This window comes from Portunus trituberculatus, chromosome 44 (genome assembly GCF_017591435.1).
Source record: "Portunus trituberculatus isolate SZX2019 chromosome 44, ASM1759143v1, whole genome shotgun sequence".
Lineage (NCBI taxonomy): Eukaryota > Metazoa > Arthropoda > Malacostraca > Decapoda > Portunidae > Portunus > Portunus trituberculatus.
In genome coordinates this window covers 10,536,081-10,561,080 of record NC_059298.1, presented here as the reverse complement: position 1 = coordinate 10,561,080, position 25,000 = coordinate 10,536,081, and the positions used below count along the sequence as shown (strand labels likewise).

The following is a 25,000-nucleotide window of genomic DNA, read 5'->3' as shown; positions in this document are numbered from 1 at the left end:
TCGAACAAGAAGTAATGGAAAGAAGTTGAAGTGTGAGTAATTTTTCCTCAGTTACACGAAATGCTTGCAAAAACAAGACTGAGCGAGAAAGAGAGAGAGAGAGAGAGAGAGAGAGAGAGAGAGAGAGAGAGAGAGAGAGAGGGGAGGAAAAGAAAAAAAATCCCTTTACCTCTGTAGCATCTATCACTGCCAGTTCATCACAAAAAGTAAATTTGTAAATAAGTATCATGTTACCAATCAGCTACACGTACTACTGCTGCCACTCACAACAGACACAGATAACCTAAGTAAGCACAGAGCAACATTACCTCGATTAAATCTTGAACCTCCCTGGAGACAATATTGCACTCTCTCTCTCTCTCTCTCTCTCTCTCTCTCTCTCTCTCTCTCTCTCTCTCTCTCTCTCTCTCTCTCAGCTATGTGTGTATGTGTGTGTGTGTGTGTGTGTTCGAGGGAGTTCCGTAGGTGTGGGTCGTGCCTTGTCGCGGACCTAGCAGCCAGTGGAGGGGAAGGACCGGTGGGGCGCTTTGTGACCGCCTGACCCACAAGGAGATCGACCCACCCCACCCCTCAGTCCCTCCTCAAGACTCCTCCTTCCTCCGTTTGCCTCACTCACGCCCTCTCCAGGATGTACGGAGCTAATTGAAGGGAGAAACGTACAGTGCTGTGCCCTCTTTCACTCCCCCTTTGTTTATCATTTATTTGCTACGTGCATTTTGCCTGTATTAGACGCATGCTTTATCGTTTATTGCTTAAGGTAATGTATGCCTCTCTCTCTCTCTCTCTCTCTCTCTCTCTCTCTCTCTCTCTCTCTCTCTCTCTCTCTCTCTATATATATATATATATATATATATATATATATATATATATATATATATATATATATATATATATATATATATATATATATATATATATATATATTGTCTCTTCCTTTTGCAAGGGAAAGTAATGAGAGGAAATGGTGATTTTCTATAAGGTTCTTTTTGTGAGGATGGGACTGATTTACTAGGAAGTATAAGAAGATTTTGCAATGATTTAGAGAATAATTATGTGAAATATCTATATTGTTTTTGATCAAAATAGTTTTCATTCTAGTATTAGTAGTAGCAGTAGTATTAGTAGTAGCAATAGTAGAAGTAGTAGTAGTAGTAGTAGTAGTAGTAGTAGTAGTAGTAGTGGTAGTAGTAGTAGTAGTAGTAGTAGTAGTAGTAGTAGTAGTAGTAGTTGTTGTTGTTGTTGTTGTTGTTGTTGTCGTTGTTTTGTAGTAGTGGTAATAGTATTAGTAAAAGAAGTAGTAGCAGTAGCAGGAGCAGCAGCAGCAACAACAACAACAGCAACAGCAGTAGCAGCAGCAATACCAATAATAATATAGAATCAGTATTAGCATTGGATAAACGCAACACATCTGGAAATGAAGGAATTCGTTGCTCTCACAAACCAAGTATTGTCCTGCCAGATTCATACTTCATATCAGCAGTCTTCTATAGAATCCACCGGAGCACCGCTGACGATTTGAGAGAGAAAAAATCCAACACATACACAGCATTCTCTCATCTCTGTGTACGTACCTGTGGTTAGCCGAGATGACCACAAACACACACACACACACACACACACACACACACACACACACACACACACACACACACACACACACACACACACACACACAACATTGCAGAGAGAGGCATGACATTTTCTCATTAATGATGTGGCTATACCGGTCTTCCTATAGCTTTCTTACAGTGCACTACTTGAGAGAGAGAGAGAGAGAGAGAGAGAGAGAGAGAGAGAGAGAGAGAGAGAGAGAGAGAGAGAACCTACAACCATGTTTATAAAGATCACACAATAAGCTTAGCCTTGCACTAGGTGTAAGACAAAGGAGTATAGATAAGACAAGTTTTATTATGCTACATCAGAGGATATAAACGCACTTTGTACCTGGATGACTCGACTGATTCGGTAACACAGTTCTATACATACCACAAAGCTCGGCGGCGGAACATCGATCTTAGGTTATGGAAAACTAGCATAATAGGAAAGTGATGCCGTACGAGTATTTGCCATGAAAATCTCACTGATAAGAAAATGGAAAAAGGTATCCTACATTTTCTCAAGAATCTTAGGTCACAGGTAAAACTAGCTATGCTATACAGGAAAATTGACTTTTGTCAGGACTGGAGGATTCTAGATTGTTAGAAGGATAAGGCGTTTGAGTGGCTGCGGAACAGAAGAGCGAGGTGAGGGTGCTGAACATCTGGTATGCATTCAACCTACTACAGAGCTTAGCTTAATTCTATACAAAATTACAAAACATAAATATTGTTACGTCTAACACAGCATTGCATAAAACTAGACACTGAGAAAGAACAGGAACAATTAAATCAAATGCGAATTTTATGATTTTAAGATATCAGTGATTAATTTCGGCATCTTTTAGCATCAAAAGATTAGCGGGGCAACGTGTCACACGGTTTGTCTGCCCATTACTATATGATTACATCGTAGCATGAAAGGGATGAAGCCAAACATTGCAATAATTTTGAGAATAGGAAACCAAGTGCCCTAAGGCACATATTTAACCTGAGTTGTTTATTATCCTTACACGTTAAAGAGTTTGCAACAAGGTTAGTAAACGTGCGGATTAGTAGAAAGAAAAAACAAGACATGACCGAGTGGGTGAATGAGTAGCGGGTCCCGCCCACGCCCGGAGCACCGCGTGGGTGTGGAAGGAACCTGCTGAGGCAGCGAACCGGAGAAGTCGTGAATTTGTCATTAAACATAGCACGGAAAGAGATTGTGGATAACCATTTTGATAGCTGCCTTTTCCTCTTCCTTCACCGACTGGTCACACTGTCATCATTCACAGACATATTTGTCTTTTATTGTGTAATGTACTCATTGACAATAATCACAGTATTCCAACACTCATTCATGTAATTGGAAATTCATGTGTCCCTATCACTATCTCGTGTTTTATATTTACACTATCGGCGAAATTCACAGTATAATAAGGCACATTATAACTTTTAAACTGAACGTATAAAAAAGTCATCATGTCTCCGTAACGCTTGCTCATGACACCCATGTTACACAGTGTTGCTGCTCAATGTGACAGTGACACCCCAACAACACCACCTCTCCTTTTAGTCAGTGTATTATTACAACGGCAGTGTTCTCTTTTCGAACCTGTCAAATCGTTAATTCTAAGTTTCTAGGCCGCAAATGTTTCATATTATAAGAGCCCGAGGTGGTGGCCGTGAGAAGCAGTGGTGGGTATATAGTGTACCTGCAAAGTTTCCACCGTTGAGAGGAGGAGGAGGAAGACCGCGCTGCTTTACCCTTCATTGTCGTGACACATTCCACGGTCACGTTCATGGGTGTGGAGGTTACGAATATTTTGTCTAGTATGTCAAGGAAAGTATATGAGCACACAGCAAATGTTTTCACTTCTTTGATGTATATTTCACGTGGTTTGTTTACCATCTGACGTCATTTACGAGCAGAGAAAGTATACATTGACTTCCTGTCATTATGTGATGCGTGGGAGCAACACAAAGCGGAAGAGTCAGTGACAGGCTGATTCCTTTGTTGGGCCAAATTTTCCCTCATCAAGTCCTTACCGTAGTTTTTACTCTCTAACCTGTGTGTGTGTGTGTGTGTGTGTGTGTGTGTGTGTGTGTGTGTGTGTGTGTGTGTGTGTGTGTGTGTGTTTGTTATTTTACCTTATTCTTTATATTCACTTTCTCTTATGAAGCAAATCTACGTGTATATGCTTAGTTTATAGCCTTGAGACTGTGCATAGCGGTTGATTCCTGGATGACACTTGAAATGTTTATAAATCACGTCATTTATGTTGGTGAGGAAGGAAAGAACAATAAATTCTTCGTAAAGAAAAAAAAATAATAGTAATATATAAGCATCGCTGACAAAAGAAATATTTCATCAGTGCAGCTATACCCTATAATTCGTCTGGTAACTTGAGTACTCTTTATAAATATGTCCTACTATACTAGATGTTTGTGAAACTTGGACAGGTCACTACGAATGAGATATACTCAGATTAAGATGTCTCAAGAGGTTGCCGCATGATGTATGGACACAGGTGACTCGGGCGGGCATATCACAGATAGGTAGGGGAATTGGACCGCGATACTGGGAGGGGAGGTGGGCCTCTCATGCCACCACTTCACTTCTTTTTGGAGCTTTTCTTCTGCTTCAGGTTAGATATGGCACTGACAGATCCAAAGAGCACCTTGGCCGTCACCTCTACTCTGGAGGACTGGCACTGCTGCCTCCTACATTCATTGTATTCACTGCACTGCGACTGGTGACACGCTCTGAGACCTTGGCAGCTTTGGTCTTGGTAACAGGATGAGCTCCCACCATCACAGTCACCTGGTTGTCCTGAGTATTCCGTATGTCCCTGATTACCGTAGCCTGAGTGGTAGTCGCTGTTGTACCCATCATATCTGTTGTCGTAGTACTCCGGGTTGGAGTGGTGGTCGTCGTAATAACCGCCGGCACAACCACCGTCAAAAGCATCATAACTTGGAGCCTGCGGCAGATACTCGCTGTTGCCTCCAGCGTACTTGCTGTAGTCGTTGTTGTTGGTGCCGTAATAGGTTCGGTCAGCGTCCCGATGATCCTGTGGCGTCCCGCCCCCGTAGTAAGCGTCACTTGGAGAGGCTCGGCCGCTTCCCCCACTTTTATCTTGTTCGTTGCTTCTGTTCCACCCACTCAATCCGCGACGATCCATTAGTCCTGTAAGTAAAACAAAATAAACATAAGCACTGAATAATATTGTGCACTATATGTTTTCAGTATGTCTTTATGTAATCTGGTTTTTCATCTTATATTCCAAAATCGTTCATCACTGCATCGGTCTCTCTATAACAAATGATTCACTTCATCCCTGGCCCTAGTGAGGACAGAAATCGTCTGCCGCATCACCTGGTCTTTGTGGCGAGTGCCAGATAGCACGTCTCCTCGCTGGAGCCGGTGTACCTGGCCTAAACACCAGCAAAACCTGCTTTGGCTTTCACGTGTAGAAAGTAGGTGAATGACTTGCCACGCTGACGCCCGCTGGGACGCCCCTGGCTGGGAGAGGAGAGGAGATGACAGGGTAAGTGGAGGAGGACCAATAGGATGCACCTCTCTACCATAATACAGTGTGTGTCAGTAAGCTTTGTATTAATGTAATAGTCATTACACGTAATGCAGAAGAAAGGACAACAGAAAAAAAAAGTTAAGTTACATGGTCAATACAAATAAACGCAAAACCGATATCGAAGAGCTTTCGATTAACTAGAGTGAGGTGAGGTCAATGAACTAGATACTTTCAGCAAGAACATCCGGTTAGTATCTTAGTTACAGCTGCTGATTTTGACGAGAGATATATAGTATAATAGGTACGATACCATCACCGTTTGGAGGAAATATAAAATGCTAGAATCATTTTGTGAAATGCATTATACCATAATAAAAAGGATAAAAGGATAATGATTCGTAGGTATTACGTAAGAGGTATGAGAATGAAAGACCACTGTGTTCGTTACATGAGCAAAACTGTTACTGAAAGTGAGTCTAAACCTGATCCTAATCGTACCCATGAGGCATGCTCGCGCGACACCTCCGCCAGTTACGAAGAATGGAAGGAAGCACCTAGTTCAACAAAGACTCAGTTACTCTTCTTTTTTCAAGTCCCCTACCCCCTTGAATATATTTCAATTATGGTAGCAGTACAGGTAATGTGAAACAAGCAAAAACTGTGCAGACCAAAACAATACTCTCACGTGTCACGGGCTCATAAGGCTGAGGCTGGATCAGAGGAGGATGTACAGTACATCCGAGTGACAAGTTTAAACTTTTATCAAAGTCCTTTTGGTAAACGGATAGTCACAGAGAATGGGAAAGAAGTTGTAATGTCTAGTTTAGGAATCAACAGTACAAATTAGATTCATAATCATATTTTTCCTTAGAATCTTAACACACTTCAATCTTTCTACAACCACCTTTGTACATGTGATCCTTACGATGCATGACAAGTCAGCCGAAGAGCCTGCTCTCTTTTCTAGTTACACTACACAGGGATCCCATGCACTCGTGAAACTGAACTTACGTTGTTATACAGTACTCTATATTGGTGCTATATGAGACGTAGAACCCTACAGTTCATTTGATTTAGTCCCTACAATTGAGAGACTTTGATATGATAACTGTCTAGTATGTGTGAGAGCTTAACTTGTAAGCCATAACTTCCGTTTAGGATAACAGATGTAGAGGCAATCTACAACTTTTTTTAGCCTTCTCTCACACATTTTCCATCGTCGTTAGATCTCTATGGGTGAAGCAACACCCGTATGTCACCCGTTCCATTGTCATTACAAAATTCCTAATCGGGTTATCATCACCTTTACATCCATCTTTACCTTGGTTTCCTCTTAAGATTAATGCTGACAGCGATGGTCAGGGCTTACAATACGAAAAATAGTAGAACAGAAGGAAATCTCTCTCTCTCTCTCTCTCTCTCTCTCTCTCTCTCTCTCTCTCTCTCTCTCTCTCTTCTTGATGTAAGTACAAGCTCACACAACATCATTTCTCCTTCCCCTCGGACGTAAAAGGCCAGAGCTCGTTTTGTCTCTCGCCTTTCTCTCGCATGGGGCGGTGAGTTGCTATGCGCGTGTAGGAACTGACATCTCGTTCCTGTCAGGGTATAATGAGCTTCGCTGTGGATGATATAAACAACTTTCTCATAGCAGCGTTCATAACCTACGACTATGCAACAGAGGTGTGTGTGTGTGTGTGTGTGTGTGTGTGTGTGTGTTAGCTTAGTATATTCAGAAGTGATGGGAGAGAGAGAGAGAGAGAGAGAGAGAGATGCAACTTCATGCTCCTCTCTTTCAGTATCCAGGTCGAGGGGTAGAATAGAACAATGTCTTTTCCCTTACCCTGCACTACTCACTCTCTCTCTCTCTCTCTCTCTCTCTCTCTCTCTCTCTCTCTCTCTCTCTCTCTCTCTCTGCAGTCTTAGTACTCCGCGTGCTTTACTATCACATCTTGTCGCTTTCAGAAAAATTAACAGTTCTGCATACAAATCACTTATGCTTGTTATAATAAAAAGGATGTGAGTTAGTTTTTGTATTGACCTTATAAATGATACTATGGAAACTAAAAGTACCTGTGCGTTTTTAGTTTTATCTTGAATGGCGCTGAGGAATACAGTGGCCGGAGAGTTGGAGTGTGTTGGCTTGTCTACGTTGTGCGCCTCGCCTTGTTGACTTAGGTGAAAGTCTAGGCGGGTTACCTCTCATGTTTGATGCAGCTTCTTTAGGTGAGTGACCTGAGAGCTTCCCATCACCTTCACCTTCTCTCTTTATCACGGTTCAATTGCAATCTAAGACCTAAGAACAAAAGGACAGTAAGTTCAGGCATGTGTCCTTTGTTTATGTTATAGCATTGATTGTTTGTGCAGCTAACTTGCTAAGTGACTTTCTACGGCTGCCGGCACTATTTTTGCTCTAAAAGTCTATGTAAATAACTTTTCTAGATGCGATGTACAAAGTATAAAAAAACGTCAGCGTCATAAGACTGGACGTGTTAGTAAATATCTGGTATATTGGTGTGCACATCATTAGTACCATGTGCATAGCTGAGACAGATTCCACAACCAAATAAAGCATCAAATAATAAAGATCGACTTACTGCTGTGGTGCGGTGAAAGCTACGATACGGTGATGTAGATGCCTCCTGTCTTGCTTGCCACTACTTTATAACACAATGTTTACCTCTTGTTTTTCTTGATACACGATTAACATTTTAGCATGAAACATCCCACGACTTCAGATAAACACGTGACAAGGTGGGCACACATTTAGAGTTTTGAATAGCAGGAGTGGGATGGCAGGAATTACTCCCATGTCAGGTCATTCTGTTAAAATGACATACGAAAATAATATTCTTGTGTTTTCTTGAAGCAATGCACGTCACTTTTATGGGATGTTGCTCAAATATAATACCACTAACACTAATGTGTACGAAGTTCTTGTTGTCATCCATGCGTAAGCCAAGGATCGAGTACAAGCAGCGCGAGGGACTGTGAAGACGGTGGGACTTGACTAGATATGGATGAGTGGTCAACTGGAGCTAAACTGACAGTGTCTCTGGATGTTACCACCCGCACCAGAAAGACTAACCCGACAGGAGCAGCTTATCACCGCGGTGTTGGCGAGCTGCGGGTGCTGAAGTGGTGGTGGCTCGGCGAGTGAGGAAGGGGGGATGCGAGAAGAGAGAGGAGGAGGTGCTCGCAGAGAGAGAGAGAGAGAGAGAGAGAGAGAGAGAGAGAGAGAGTATTATGGAGAAGAAAAAAGTGAAGTGGCGATGGAAGACGATGGCACAACTTAATTTACAAACATAAAGCTAGTTTTAAAAGCACATTACCTAAGCATTCGTTTGCGCAGTTACTTGAATTGTAATACTTGTGTGTATAGCTCCATTTACGTATCCTGATTTCGCTGTCAGAGCTAAGCTTATAATTATATTGTATATGTCTTTAATGTTTCTGGAGTGTGTTAACTCGCCTCGTCCAAATTGCACTATAAAATGAAGCATAAGCGTGGTTCGGAGAAAACGTGGCAACATTTTGACGACGCATATAATGAAAGTACCGCTGCTGACCTAAATAGCAAATTAATTCCTTTGATTTATAACACGGCAATTGATAGCGCTCAATTACTTTGTCCATCACTGGAACACACACACACACACACACACACACACACACACACACACACACATATATATATATATATATATATATATATATATATATATATATATATATATATATATATATATATATATATATATATATATATATATATATATATATATATATATATATATATATATATATATATATATATATATATATATATATATATATATATATATATATATATATATATATATATATATATATATATATATATATATATATATATATATATATATATATATATATATATATATATATATATATATATATATATATATATATATATATATATATATATATATATATATATATATATATATATATATATATATATATATATATATATATATATATATATATATATATATATATATATATATATATATATATATATATATATATATATATATATATATATATGATTGACATTGTGTTTTCATAGGATTTTTGTCAAATAGATAATCTGACAATTAAGCTAAAGCAACGGAATCTTATGTATTTTCTTTAGCAAAGGTGAGCTTTAAGTCAAGATGTAATCAATTATATCTTGAAATAAATCCAGATATGTATGCGGATCTAGGTGTGTAGTGTGGTCTAAGTCATACCCAAAGCTCTTTCCGCAGGGAAACAACTTGCTGATGACCAGCAGACGACCTAGGTGGATATATAGGTGACCTAGGACTTGATTATATATATATATATATATATATATATATATATATATATATATATATATATATATATATATATATATATATATATATATATATATATATATATATATATATATATATATATATATATATATATATATATATATATATATATATATATATATATATAAGTCTACGGAGAGTGAGTGTCATATTTCACTATAAATCTATGGGTTAAAGTTGCCATGTTTAGATGTCTGAATTTCGGCACCCCAAATGGCAACAATGTCGCCTACCCCTTCTCCTCTCATCCTCAGAACTTCACCAATCTTATCCATACGTCCGGTTCCCACACTTGTAGTTCCATCACATTCGTCAAGGCCAAGGGAAGAGAAGCCTACACACATAGCACATAAGAACATAAGAAAAAAAACATACCAACCTGTTAGCAATTACAGGGAGTATGAAGTTTCCTCCAATGTGTGGTAACCTTCAGCAACGGATCTTTAAGTGAGACTTTCTGAGGTGGCAGATCTTCAGGTGGGAGAGTCTGGAGTGGCGGATATTCAGGTGAGAGAGTCTGGGGTGGCGGATCTTCAGGTGAGACACTCTGGGATGCTGGATCTTCATTCAGGTGAGAGAGTCTGGAGTGGCGGATCTTCAGGTGAGAGAATCTGGGGTGCCGGATCTTCATGTGAGACATTCTGGGATGCTGGATCTTCATTCAGGTGAGAGAGTCTGATTGTGGTGGATCTTCAGGTGAGATAATTGTAGTGGTTAGCAGGTGTCTTTATAGGATGGCGGCTCTTCAGTTCATTCTTTTCCCCTTCAAGGTAATTTCAACTCACCTACACAAGAAGTGTTTAACGGAATTAAAAATTCAAAGGTGAGTTTGACAAAACACATAGGATTTTTCTCTACGGTACACCATAGTTATATCATGTAGGTAGTTTATTTCCTCTGGTAATCATTACAAGAACATGGTGAAAAACAAGAAGAAAACAACCATTGATTTAACAGTACAAAAACTACCTACCTATGTAAAGAGATAACGAAAAAAAAATAATAATAATAATTCACCATTTTCTGGCATATAATAGAAAAAGGAAGAGAAAAAATAGAAAAAACAAAGGGAACTCATGGTAAAATAAATACTATTATATCAGATTGTAAGGAGTGTTATTATAAAGACTACAACACGCAGCACAGCGGCCATTGCGCAACCTGTCCTTAGGTAACACGTGAGGTGAAAGAGGAATGTTCTTAGTTTAGCCCTTCACTGTTGTTCATCCCGTACTCATATAAGAAAACCTGGGGGCGAGGATTCCAAGAGGACTCGGACACTGTGGAGCTGTTCAAGCAATGGTAGTAAAGCATATCAGGTAAAAAAGCAACATTTTCGTAAACTTTACGTCCATTTTCGTGAGCGTGGTAAACACAGTGTGGCAGAAGACAAGCTCGTGCTGTGTATATACCTAGTTGTATTGTACAGGGTTCGGTATTATTTCACTTTAGCATTTCTTTAGTGTGTGTGTGTTACCTATTTTTTTTTTTTTTTTTTTTTTAAGTTGTATTGTACAGGGTTCGAGCGGGGCACATAGTGTCCTGTCTCCATGTCTCCATTTATCTAATTTTGCCTTAAAGCTATGCTCATTACTTGCTGTAACAACATCATTATTCAATGCATTCCACTTCTCCACCGTTCTGTGTGAAAAACTGTATTCTCCAAAATCTTTCACTCACTGCCTCATTCTAATCTTTACATGTCCTCTTGTCCTTCCATCTTCTTCTGGCACCAGTACCAGGTCTTCCTTATCTATCTTTTCAATGCCATTGATTGTTTTGTATATTGTTATTAGGTTCCCACGTTCTCTTCTATCTTGTAAGGTTGGTAGTCCCATTTCCTTCAGTCGTTCTTCATATGTTAGGTCTTTTAGTTCTGGCACCATCTTTGTACCAATCTTCTGTATCCTTTCTAATCTTCTTATATCCTTTTTAGTGCTCGGAGACCACACCACTGCTGCATATTCCAGCTTTGGACGTATCATGCTTATGATGGGTTTTTTCATCATATCTTTGTCCATGTATTGAAATGCCACTCTTATATTAGTCAACATTTTATATAGGGCTCAGATTTTCTTGTATAATCACTCTTAGATCTTTTTCCTCATTAATCTTCGTTGTTTGTTCCTCTCCCATGGTGTTCTTTTGCTCTTTCCTAGTTCCATTATATGACATTTCTTGGCATTAAACATCAATTTCCACTTCCTGCTCCACTCATAGATCTTTTTTCTATCTTCCTGTAACAGCAGACAGTCCTCCCTGGTTTTCATAATGTATAGCAGCTCTGCATCATCAGCAAATAAATTAGTTAATGTGTGTGTGTGTGTGTGTGTGTGTATGTGTGTGTAGGATTAGATGTTATGTGGTAGTCTGTGATTCTGTGACATTGTGGTGTATTGTTGGAGAAACATGTAAGGTTACTTTGTGTTCTTTTCCAGTCCTGACATTGACATCTTGTTAGCACCTTCTGCCCACTCCATCTCAGTACTTTCTTGTCCGTGGAGCAGTGGTGTGATTCTTACTTTTATCCTGAGGGGCTCTCATTTCACCATCTTTGTAGGTAACTTTAAACCACTCGACAAATGGCATAGTTTCAAGGTGATACGTACATGGTGGAATTCGAACCCACGCATGGACATATGCCCAATCCCACGCTCACCACTTGTCCACTACACCACTGCCTCCCTAGTATATATGGGAAGCACTGTTCAGCTTCCACCTATTAGTGGCGCAGGCAATTTTATTTATAGTGGTACCCATTTTAGGGGCCATATCACCACCCAAGCACATCTTTGGTGTCACTACCTAGAACTTGGGTATCATGGTGACATGTAGGTAACTTTAAACCACTTGACAAATGGCAAAGTATCAGAGCAGTACTTGGTGGGATTTGGACCTATGTGTGGAAGTCTGCCCGATCCCCAACCCCAACTTAAAAAAAACAAACAAAAAAAAAAAGAGAATCATAATTCCTTAAATTTCAGTTTTAGCATTAATAGTATTTTTATTGATTATTTAAAAGATGAATTATTTGTCTTACATGATTGTGATAGATAGTACTACAATAATAATGTGTTAAGCATTTAGTTGTTTTAGGAGACTAGTAAGAGCAGCTTTTCTGTTCATGAATCATTGCTATCAAGTTGTAGGTACTTTATCTGAGCATGTTCTCCATAGGTCATGATGTCTCAGCCTCAGAAGTTTAATGGAACTGCTAATGACTTTATAGATTGGTTCAAAGGCAAAAAATTTGAAAAGGTAAGCACTAATATATTTTTTCTGTGTGCAGCATTTTTATACTATTGACTGTTAATGAATAACTAATAATAACTTCGAAATCTAAAAGAATTCTTCATAGAAATATTTCTTTATAGAATAGTTGAAATAATTTGTAGTGAACTGAACTGTCTGTTTGTTGATTGGTTCTTGGATGGAATAAAAATGTGATTAATACTATTTAACTAAGACATACAATTCTCTTTATCAGAATAAAGAAATATTTTAAGTGAGAAATCCTTGATGGGGTACCTAATTTTCTATTTTGATTTAATGCTGTGGATTTTTTTTTCATTTTGCCTTTATTATCTTGATTTATTTTCAAATATTGGGTATACAAACACAAATTACTTATAGGTGAATTCAATATGCTGCATTATACACAAATACGCATGCCAATATAAAAAGTTTAGATGAATTGGTATATTTGAAATTTTTATTGTTGTATAGGTTGTACTTCCTGGCAACAAGACATGGATCCCAAAGCAACCCTCATCAGAAGAGTATTTCCTACCTCCTGTGGCAGAATCAGTTCGACAAGAACAGGGAAAGGCATATGCGCTCCATTACCAAGAAGAGTTCCTTCGTGATGTGGAGGTAAGTCAGGTGATGTGTTCAAGAAATAATCTTGGTAACTGGATCAGAAAGATATGTGGTCATGAATATTCCCATGATTTATATTAGGACTTATTTAGAGGCTTTAAGTTTGTGCTCCTTTTCCATATTCTCAACTGGTCTCGACAGGTCTTGTATAAATCTAGAGATAGCTTTGCATTCATTTCATTGTTGTCTTGAGTTAGAGATGTTATATTTTAGAGTAGGGAATTTAATTTTAATTATTTGGTAAATGGATTAACTAATAAGAAATTAATACCTCAAGTGAATTGAGTAGTATTTCTAAATATTTTACTTAATCATATGATAGAATTTCTTTAAATCAGATGTTTTTTTTTTTTTTTTTTTTTTTTTTTTTCAGACTTACTAGACTTAGCAGTGATATTCCTATTCATTATGGAATGGAAGGAGGTATTACTATTGTTTTTATTATATTTATTTGTTTATCTGTTTATTTATTTATTTTGTTTGATTTATTCATTTATTTATTATTTATCAATTTGTATATATATTTATTTATTTTATTTTATATATATTTAAAAAAAAATTTGCATTCTTTCTGCAGATAAGTATTGAACAGCGGATCAGAAAACGGACTCATGCAGTTTCTAAAACTTTGAATGATGATGACTCTGTATCTGAAGGAAATACTGGAGATGCTGGGAAGGCACATGTTTTCCTACATTATGACTTTACTACCAAAAGACGAGAATCATCACTACCAATTTTCAGTGTCGAAAAAGAAGTAAGTATTATTAAAGAAGAAAATGAAAAATTTAAAAAGGATATATATAGTGTGTGTAGTGTAGTTTCTTCACTGAGGACAAAGATGATGATTGAAAAATGGCAACAAAAGAAACCCCTGGTTTATCTCGGGTAGGAAGTGAGGTAAAGAGATAAAAGATTGATGTCACAGTTGCTTAGTAACATTCCCAACCAAAAGCCTTGTCAGCTTGATTACAGGCATTATCAACACCTTGATCTTATTTTGTAGCTGTTTTGGTGGTTTTGGTAATTTCATGCTCGATAGTGATTATAATAAAATGAATATATCTGATTGGTATATATTAGAGATCGACTGATATGTTTTTTTCAGGGCCGATACCGATACCGAATATTAGTAGTCAAGGAGGCTGATAACCGATATTTGGAGCCAATATTCATTTGCAGTATATATATATATATATATATATATATATATATATATATATATATATATATATATATATATATATATATACACACACAGGCAACCCCCCCTAACGAAGGTTCACAACGAAATTTCGCTACAATGAATGTTTCATTTTACTACCATCTGCTCGTGTAACGAATATCAATCTCGCTTTAACAAAATTTTATCCAGGTAATTTTTTCCAAGTTTGAAAGCCCCGCCATATCACGCAAGCCGACAGGCTTTTGAATACACCAGCGTCTCTCCTAGTTCAAAACAATAACAGCGTCAGCAGCAGCTTGTCTTCCTTTGTTCAACATGCCACCAAAATGCCCTGCCATGTCACCTAGCGTTGCTAAGAAGGCCAAGAAGTCTCTTACTCTCGAAGTTGAAGCTGGGTGTTATTCACAGACACGAGAGAGGTGAGAAAACTAATAGCATTGCTTGTCACTACGGCTTGACTCCATCTACTGTCTCTACTATTTTCAAGTCAGCAGACTCTATTAAGAAGGCTAGTGAGACCATATCTTCCTTGCAAGCTAAAAGAACCACCTGAACTCGTGACTCTGCAATGGATAAAATGGAAAGCCTTGTGGAAATGTGGTACATAAGTTTTGTAAGCGGTACAATGATGCGCCCTTTGTTTACATTCCACAGGTTGCCAGGTAGCATATTTCTCGCTCCACTCTCTCACTTCATAAGTTTAAGATCATCAACACATACATTAGTGTACATTATAATGACTTAAATTAAACTGCCTAAATGTTTAACTTCATAATTTTTACTTTCATTAAACTTTTCACTGTACTATGATGCACTCTCGTTTTGTTTACTCTAAATGGAAGTTCAAGTCAGGGGTTAAACTTGTAATTAGTTCGCTTAACGAAAATTCGCTTAACGAACGTTTTTTTAGGAATGTAACCCGTTTGTTAAGCGGGGTTGCCTATATATATATATATATATATATATATATATATATATATATATATATATATATATATATTGAGAGAGAGTGAGAGAGATAGATAATATAAACATGTTTTATGTGCCTTATAAGTTTATTAACACGAGAGAATAATAGAGGGAAAGAATAGGAGGTAGGGGGGTAGCATGGGAAAAATCTTCATAAGTTACTCCTGAAAACATTTCTATGAAATTGCTTGCTACCAACAGTTTGCAGTACCGCTGCTGTCCTCCAAACATTAACCCACATCACAACTTGTTCTTCACTGTGTGTGTACCTCCACCATGTGTCTAAGCACTATGCATGCATAGCTTTCAGTGCTGATTGGCTGTTACCGTGGCTCTGCTTTTTAGCTCAGTTGGTGCTGTGGTTCTTCTTCTTCTTCTTGTGACCTTTTTAGCTTGGGGTGTTGTCTTGCACCACGATATTAAATTTGTTTTCACTCCTCTATTGCCTGTTATAATGGATATCATATCATAGTATTCATATACGCTCATGCCATGAGGATAACCTGGACTCTGTGGCACTGAGTGATAATGAATTACTAATGAAATACTGCAGTATTTCATTATATATATATATATATATATATATATATATATATATATATATATATATATATATATATATATATATATATATATATATATATATATATATATATATATATATATATATATATATATATATATATATATATATATATATATATATATATATATATATATATATATATATATATATATATATATATATATATATATATATATATATATATATATATATATATATATATATATATATATATATATATATATATATATATATATATATATATATATATATATATAAATATTAATAATGTTAGATGGAAAGGTAGCTAGGCTTCCTGTTAGTAATCCCAGTCCTACCTTAATTCTGAGTAGCTAATGAAGTAATTTGTGTGTTAATGTAGGATGCTTTGGTCTTTCTATAACCATCCTCCACCACCACTTTTGTGTTCAAACACTTCTTGCTGCTTGATAAACTTTAGCTCCTTTTCTTTTTATAGATACTGGAGAAAATTACCTACTATCAAGTGGTTGTTATTGAGGGAGAAACTGGATGTGGCAAATCAACTCAGGTTCCCCAGTTTATTCTTGATGAAGCTGCAGACAAACATCAGTATTGCAATATTATTGTCACTCAACCTCGCAGGATTGCTGCAACATCCTTGGCACGTAGAGTGTGTAAAGAAAGAGGCTGGCAGCTTGGAAAGCTTGTTGGGTACCAGGTATGATTATTAATTTCCTTATTTTCTAACCTATATAGCTGTGAACACAGTCTCACCATGATGTGCTAGTTTCTGTCTTAATTTTTTTTTTTTTTTTTTTTAGTCTTGTCTATCTATGATATGAAAATTAATCTAAAATATATACTAACTCAGCCACTTTAGAAATTGTTTCCATGTTAACAAGAAAATTAGTTGAATGAATGAAGGCTGAGCCTTATAAGGATTGTGTATGTCCTTCATAGTAATTATATTTCCTATATGTGCTATTTGGACAAGAGGTGGAATATGGAATTTATATTTCTAATGAAGTGTGATGTGATATTGATGTCTACTCTTGAAAAATCTCATCATTAACAAAGTTGTCATCAGAACTACATAAAGACTTCAGGTGACCTTTTAACCAAGCCTTCCTAAGGAATGAAAATTTTAAAGCTTCAGTCTCTATTCATTTATCACTTATATTTTTTTTCATTTATTCCCACCTTTGTATTATATTTTTTTCCTTACATATAGGTTGGATTGGACTCTTGTAAAGATAAAGACACCCGTCTTCTTTATGTAACTACCGAGACTTTGGTGCAGAAACTTGTCCATCAACGCAAGCTTGATGCCTTTACACACATCATTCTTGATGAAGTACATGAAAGAGACCACCATACTGATTTTGCCCTGCTGATCATCAAGAAGCTCATGCACACAGTTTCTCCTTCTGTTAAGGTAATTTAACCCTTTGATTTCTCTCTCTCTCTCTCTCTCTCTCTCTCTCTCTCTCTCTCTCTCTCTCTCTCTCTCTCTCTCTCTCTCTCTCTCTCTCTCTTATTATTATTATTATTATTATTATTATTATTATTACTATTATTATTATTATTATCATTATCATTATCATTATCATTATTATTATCAGCATTACTATCATTATTGATATTATTATTGCTATCTATTTAATATTAGACTATTTGTCATTATTGTTTAACTGGTGAATACTAGACTGATAATTACTGTGTTTTTTATATATTACTCTTGTGATAAGCAACATGTCTGCTAAAGAGCCATTAAGAACTTGGCAGACTAAGCCATATTATTTATGTTTATGATGCTAGTTAAAATAACATCTGGGAAATAGAAACCATTCTCTCTCTCTCTCTCTCTCTCTCTCTCTCTCTCTCTCTCTCTCTCTCTCTCTCTCTCTCTCTCTCTCTCTCTCTCTCTCTCTCTCTCTCTCTCTCTCTCTCTCTCTCTCTCTCTCTCTCTCTCTCTCCATTAAAACCAAACTTGTATATTGATAAGAAGACCTTTCTCAGGGTACGTCTACAGTACTCATCAAAAGTGTATGGGCCATATCCCTTGGAGTGTCATTGTTATCTAGTAAAATTATGTACATAGATTTAGTAAATCAATTATTTTGCAGATCATACTGATGTCAGCCACAATCAATGCTTCCAAGTTTGCTCAGTATTTTGCCACTCCAGTCCTGGGCACCCTTCTTCCTGCACCTGTTGTGTCTGCAGGAGATGAAACTGTGCATGCTGTGCAGACATACTATTTGGACTCTCTTTTTAATATGTGCCAAAAAAAGCCTGTAAGTATTGTACATTGTATTTTAAGCTCATAATTGATTATCAAGACTTATCTTTATGGTTTGTTATATATTTATTCCCCTTAAGAATTAACCCTTATGTTCCGGTGATTAAACTATTTTCCAATATCCCATGACGGGTAAAAATGTAAACCTAGAAATTGTCAGAAGACTGTTTGAATACTAATAATTATTTTCTCTTTGTTATTCTGAATACAATGATGTACTTTGTAGCTCGATGTGACTTCTGAAAGTTTAGTTATTGCCTTATCAAGGATTCCTCCTCCGCCTGCTGTGTGATCTGTCAAGCAGAAACAGCTCGGTGAGCGATGACACTGCTCAAGCACACACACACTCTCTCTCTCTCTCTCATCTTGGAAGAGAAATTCTACACTTCTAATGAGAGAGAGAGAGAGAGAGAGAGAGAGAGAGAGAGTATTCTTTCACCCCTTTTCATATCAAGCAAATATCATGTAGGTATCATTCTCTCTCTCTCTCTCTCTCTCTCTCTCTCTCTCTCTCTCTCTCTCTCTCTCTCTCTCTCTCTCACACACACACACACACACACACACACACACACACACACACACACACACACACACACACACACACACACACCCTTGATCGTCTTCCCAGAAAACGAGATACGCACACACACACACACACACACACACACACACACACACACACACACACACACACACACACACACACACACACCCCTTGATCGTCTTCCCAGAAAACGAGAGGCACGCCTGCGTCTCCGTGAGCCACTCTGGGTTCTCAATACGATGTTTGAAGTCTGTTCTCCATCACCACTATCTTTGTCTTCTCTTTGTTCTGAGAAAACAGGTGGATCCTCTGAATCATTTTCCGAGTCTTCACTACTGCTGTCTTTGCTTTCTTCAGTTTCTTCCTCATAATCACTGTCACTGTAGTCAGGTTCAGAAGCACTGCTAAATAAAAATTATCTGTCTTGTTCCATAGTGAGTTATGAACTGAGACGTCCCTTCGCTCTTATCAGGGTGCTTTCGACACGGCGGGTCACTGGGGTTGCCAAGTGTCGCCCTCAGAATGGGAGAATAGCTTCATTACCCCTAAATATACAGAGCTAGTGGCAACACTACGGGTGGAAAAAGAAGCCAGATACTTCCACTCGCTATCTGACTCGAGAAACCGCGCTTGGAGCTCAAACATGAGGCGCAAAAATTCTTGATTACAGGATCGATCGCTGTCGCACTGATGCAATCGTTCATATACGATCACCGGAACATAAGGGTTAAAGAAATTTGCATAACCAATCAAAATTTAATTCAGAACAGAAAAGTAGATTACCATTGTAATTTTACGTCTGAAGGTTTGTACATGTGGTGTGCAAAGTTGAGGTGAAATTAGTTAAGTCAATTAAAAGTGAAGGAATTAGATTTTAAGTGGTTTAGGAGATGAGCATAACACTTTGAGGTGCCTTTGGCTCGATAGAAAGATTGGTAGAAAGTGAGATGAATAAGTTGTATGAGTATGGTATACCAACATGTGTGGGACTTGATCATTACCACACAAGTGGAAACAGTGAGAAAAAAAAAAAGGATGAATGCTACTGTTTAAAATACATAACGGTAGCTAGTGGCTGCTGCTGCAAGCTTAGCCCAAGCTAAAGCATTGAAGGCCTTCCCTAAACCTTCGCCTGATCTTAGCTATTTAGAGGGAGCCTGATGGAGGTAGTGCGGGGTTTAGTAAGGATGCCATGTGGTTGCTGCTGGTACGGATATCTGAAGTCGAGTTCTGGTGGTGTTGAGAGAATGTGTTTCAGTCTCACTCGTCTGCCACTTTTAGGAGCTTAAACGAAAGAGGGCATTTGCCACGATTTCAATGGGTGCTAGTTTATTCAATAGTGCATTATTTTAACTAAAAGCCCATACTTTTATATATACACACAGTCAACTCTCGATTAACACAAGTTTGAATAATGCTATTTCAATTATAACACCGGTGCTGCTTATAATGGGAACTGCACTGGACTGGGATCCAAGAAACTTAACAATGAGCGGAGCAACTTCTGGCTGTGAAATGATATCACGAACATATAGGGAGACATTGTTGCCATTGGAAAATGTTTGCTAAGAAGTTGCTGGTAAAACCACTACCTGAAGTGTTACTGTTTTATAATATTCAGTTATGTTCACAAAATAACATTTCTATTGACTTTTTACAAGCCTTACCACCAAGAAAGGATTTTGTGATGCACAAAATGAAATCTTGCATGGAACACCAAAAACAAAGCAAGAGATGAGGAGGCAGCATTCTGCTACTTTTCTTCTTTTTCTTATGACCCTCTTTAATTATGTGTTGCTTTCACCATAATATTTGTGTTTTCACCTCTCTATTGCCTGTTGTAATGGATATAGTATCTTTGTATACATATAAGATCATGCCATGAGGATCACCTTGACTACAGCTGTGGCACTGAGTGATAGTTCAGAGACTCTCTGTTCATTTTCAGTCCTCATTCCTCAGTCTTTGAGTGGATCATTTCTATGCATTTTCACCAAGTGTCCTATACTATGGAATCCAAGCATCCTTCAACCTCCTCACAGGAAAGTAATTCCAAAAAATCAAGGAAGACTTACCAGTGAAAAAAGTAGTAATTATTAGATTGCTATGATAAGGGAGAAAAGACCTCAGTGATTTTCCATGTGACAGGATTAACCCATAATATACGTACAGTGATTGTTTCGGGATGATTGTAGGATGGCATGCATAGAGTCGGGGATCGTTCTGGGAATCATGATTTTTCAACGCTAAACGTTTAAATCTCTCCTCACTATTGGTCCTAGGACAAGTGGAGGTATCTGGTAACTTTTTTCGTTTGCCTCGTCAAGCCTTGAAACATAAGGTCCCATACATTAGGTCATCTTTTCCCATTTGGAGGCGACATCTCGCAACCCCCGTGACCCAGAGGAAGAAAACGGTACTCCGAGTGATGTTATATCTGTGTTACTTCGTAGTGACATTGAGGATAGTGACGAAAATGAAGACAGTGATTTTTTTTTTACTGAGACAGAAGAAAGTGAAGACTCCAGTAGTGATTCTGATAGTGATCTGGGAGACAGTGATCAATCCTCACAGTGACATTCATAAACCTCACGTACTCCCCTCTAGCAATGTGCTGGTGTGTGTCACCATGGTTGCCTCTACAGGACTATGCTTGTCGATTGAGTCATGTGACTCCCATTGCTAATAAGAGTTCCCAGATTTCAATTATTATAGAAATCTACAATACTTGTAATATGTGGTTTCTTTTTCTTCTCCTTTTTTGCACATCATTTCATATATCTGAGTTCGCATTTTCATGACATGAAAGTGGAAAAGTTCCTACTTTTACATCAAATTCAAATACCTGAAAGGAAAGAGAGAGAGAGAGAGACAGACAGACAGACAGACAGACAGACAGACAGACAGACAGACAGACAGAGCACGCACACTGTGTTATTGAAGATTGGAAGATATTTCTTAGTGGCGAGTTCTGCCATGGGTTTGGGGGGAATTTTTTTATATGCAATAACTTTGCTCTCAGAGGTCATAACATGTTGAAAACTACATAGTTGTACTCAAAATAACAAAGAGAAATATGCTTTTAACAAGGAAAAAAATCTTTAAGCGTTTTTGACAGGTGTGATTTTTCCCCGCAGTAGCAGATGGAAAGTAAGTCAGCTCCCTGGATTTTAGGGGTTAAGGGGACCGTCCGGTGGCCATGGTATCGAAAAATCTGAAAAAAATTGAAAATCCCCAAAACACCACCAGAGCATCCCCAAACATATGGCAACATAGTGATGGAGTATTTTGGGGAAATACGTTAAAATACGTGGGGTATTTAAACTTTAAAAGGGCCCCTGCCACGCCCACCGCAGCCCGGAGGTTCCCCCTTCCCCACTCTGTACCATAAATGATGATAATAAGCACGGAAAAGCCATGGAAAGTGGTTTCTTTGGTAAGGAAAGGTGGGCGCTGGCAACTTAGTACTATGACGTACACAGGAACACACCCTCTCCCCTTCCATTTCAGTGTCCATGTGACTGCGATGGGAGGAGGATCTATTAAGTATCTCGCCTGTTATTTCACACCTTGCAAGCCACAATCCAGCCTATTTTACCTGTCTTTTTGCCATACAATATCTAAACAAACAGTGCAAGTGGAAATTACAAGTTGTAACGACCATGCATGGATGGGAGGCACCCTCGCCTTCGAGTGACTAATAACTACAATCATTGTAGCGGCGGCCAGTTGCCATATGAGTCGTACAGAATATTCTAAGCATGCCTAAAAAGGATATATGATACACATGGTGGTGTATGAGCACCAAATATCCAATCTAAATAAATGTACAGGGTCATAGAGGACGAAAATGACATCTCTGGGGTTTTTTGCCTTTTTCTCAGTTTCCACTTTTTATCATTCAAATCGAATCTTCTCCCACATTTCTCAACGGATTTTCAATTTTGATGTATCATTTTGAAGCTCAATGAAGCTGCTACATTTTCACCTCATAGAATTTGGATTTTTTTTTTTTTTTAAGTGCCGCAATATAATTTTATATAAAAAAAAATTGAAAAAAAAATTCATAATGGGCATCAAAATAAAAAAAATCAAAATTCTATGAGATGAAAAGTTTTGGTATATGACATACTTCATATCCGTACTGGTAAAATTGAAATATGTCCTCCAGTGACAAAGTTTATAGGAAAAAATTTTCTTTTTGAATTAATTTTTTATTTTTCATGCAATTATTTATGGGTCGATTAGCTTGTAACTACCAAACTAACATCGTGTAATAAACATCTATCAGCGAAAAAAATATTACCCACATACCTCTTTATTTTTTATTTTTCAAAAACCTCACCGGACGGTCCCCTTAACCCTTTCAGGGTGCAAATAGGTTTTTGGGTCATGTCTGTGAGATGCAAATTTGGCCGAAAAATCAAGGTTTGCAAAATTGAAAAGAATTAATATTCTCATGCATAATAGAGTGTTACGCATCTACTGTAAAAAATTTAGGTCTTTGCATCCCATGAGTCAAGGGAGGATGGGAGAATGTCATATGGCAACTAGCAGTAGCCAGGAGGCGCGTGGTTTAATTATGTGACTCGTCAAATATGGAACCACGATCGTGGACAGGAGGCATTTCCCTCAAAGCCACGATCGTGGTCCGGAGCACTGAAAGGGTTAAGGGAGAACATGTGTACCATCAGAGCTAATAAAATGAGAATGTGTTTTTATTGTTTCTGTGACATAGTGATGAATTAATAGTTTTTTTAAGCTTTGAGTAACAAAATCCCCAAAACAGGCAGATTTTCCCAGTGGCCAGGAATGTAATCCCCTATTACCATTGTTTTCTGTGGAAGAAATTGTTTAAATAATACTATTTTGTTTAACATGATGTCTTCAGGAACATAACCCATACATTAATTGAGAGTTGGCTGTATACACCATCATACTATGCATTAGTTATGATATATGGTAAATTTCATGGATGCCAGGGGCAGATAACCTCTCAGGTTATTGACTTGATCCTGCATTCTCCCTTTCTATTATCATTGAATTGAATATAATTTTTTTGTTTTATAGCCCATCAACATGTGTTTCAGGATGTGTTGCCTTGCCTTCCCACAATTGATCCTGATAATCCAGGAGTGTCAGAAGAAATGTTTAAGCTTGCCGTTGAGATGGTGAAGTGTTTTGATGATTTAGAGAGACAAGAACATGAAATCAGCTCCAAAGAATTCTTCCAAAATAGGTATGCTAACTTGTCTGATAATTGTAATAGGTGATTCATTAATGAGTCATGTTCTTTAACTGTTTATTAAATTAAGGCAAATGGGATAAGTTATTTTTTTTATATAATTTATTTCATAAGATTTTAGGGTAGACTTAAAATATTTTTATGAAAATGTGAATTTTTGCATTTATAAATCAGAATAAAGGATAGTGCTTGATTCTTGATAGAAGAGGTAGAACATCTAGAGGAACTTCACACACATACTGGTAGATACATGGAATGGACTGAATAGAGAGGTGGTGTTTGCCGAGATGGTTCACATCTTTAAGGAGTAAACTCATAAGATTTTAGGGTAGACTTAAAATATTTTTATGAAAATGTGAATTTTTGCATTTATAAATCAGAATAAAGGATAGTGCTTGATTCTTGATAGAAGAGGTAGAACATCTAGAGGAACTTCACACACATACTGGTAGATACATGGAATGGACTGAATAGAGAGGTGGTGTTTGCCGAGATGGTTCACATCTTTAAGGAGTAAACTGGACAATATAAGATACAAAGACAGGACACTATAAATATTTCCCCCTTCCCATAAAATACAACTAGCTAAATACACACTGAAGAATGAAAGTAATTTTGCATTTGTGCCTTCGGAAATTTATTGCCATTTTAATTTTTTTTCAGAGGAGCAGTCCTTGTGTTTCTTCCAGGTTTGGCAGAAATTGAGCAGCTTGTGAATATGTTGGCTAAAGAAGCTTCAAAATATCAGTAAGCTAATTATTTTCTTTGTTAGATATTGTGGCAGACCTCTTTCCATTTCTTCTGTTCCTTGTTTGGTATTGTCCTTTCATTCT

General features: G+C 37.5%; 2 protein-coding genes across 9 annotated transcripts in view; one reads left to right on the top strand and one right to left on the bottom strand.

The window, feature by feature from the left end:
• The window catches only part of LOC123518811 (ATP-dependent RNA helicase TDRD9-like), a 133,190-nt gene that overhangs the window by 36,823 nt on the left and 71,367 nt on the right, over positions 1 to 25,000 (top strand). For 4 of the 5 annotated variants that reach the window (XR_006678883.1, XM_045279828.1, XM_045279826.1 and 1 more), the window contains 8 exons: positions 12,673 to 12,753; positions 13,222 to 13,368; positions 13,952 to 14,131; positions 16,573 to 16,794; positions 17,308 to 17,511; positions 18,203 to 18,373; positions 24,013 to 24,161; positions 24,831 to 24,914. Coding sequence is in view for 4 of the 5 variants with exons in the window: in XM_045279826.1 (XP_045135761.1) it covers positions 12,673 to 12,753; positions 13,222 to 13,368; positions 13,952 to 14,131; positions 16,573 to 16,794; positions 17,308 to 17,511; positions 18,203 to 18,373; positions 24,013 to 24,161; positions 24,831 to 24,914 (1,238 nt within the window). In the remaining variant the exon portion in view is untranslated. Of the gene's footprint in view, positions 1 to 10,027; positions 10,815 to 12,672; positions 12,754 to 13,221; positions 13,369 to 13,951; positions 14,132 to 16,572; positions 16,795 to 17,307; positions 17,512 to 18,202; positions 18,374 to 24,012; positions 24,162 to 24,830; positions 24,915 to 25,000 lie in introns of those variants that run through there. The other variant, XM_045279827.1, reaches the window with a different exon arrangement.
• LOC123518812 lies at positions 1,893 to 8,326 on the bottom strand. 4 transcript variants are annotated; one of them, XM_045279831.1, is made up of 4 exons: positions 7,708 to 8,192; positions 7,184 to 7,406; positions 4,957 to 5,103; positions 1,893 to 4,767 (listed from the first exon to the last, which is right to left on the bottom strand). In XM_045279831.1, exon 4 carries the CDS (start codon positions 4,760 to 4,762, stop codon positions 4,193 to 4,195), a length of 570 nt encoding a protein of 189 aa, XP_045135766.1. In that variant the 5' UTR covers positions 4,763 to 4,767; positions 4,957 to 5,103; positions 7,184 to 7,406; positions 7,708 to 8,192; the 3' UTR covers positions 1,893 to 4,192. The 4 variants fall into 4 exon arrangements, with proteins under 4 accessions (XP_045135766.1, XP_045135767.1, XP_045135765.1 ...); XM_045279832.1 differs by lacking the exons at positions 7,184 to 7,406; positions 7,708 to 8,192 and adding an exon at positions 8,199 to 8,326; XM_045279830.1 differs by lacking the exon at positions 7,184 to 7,406.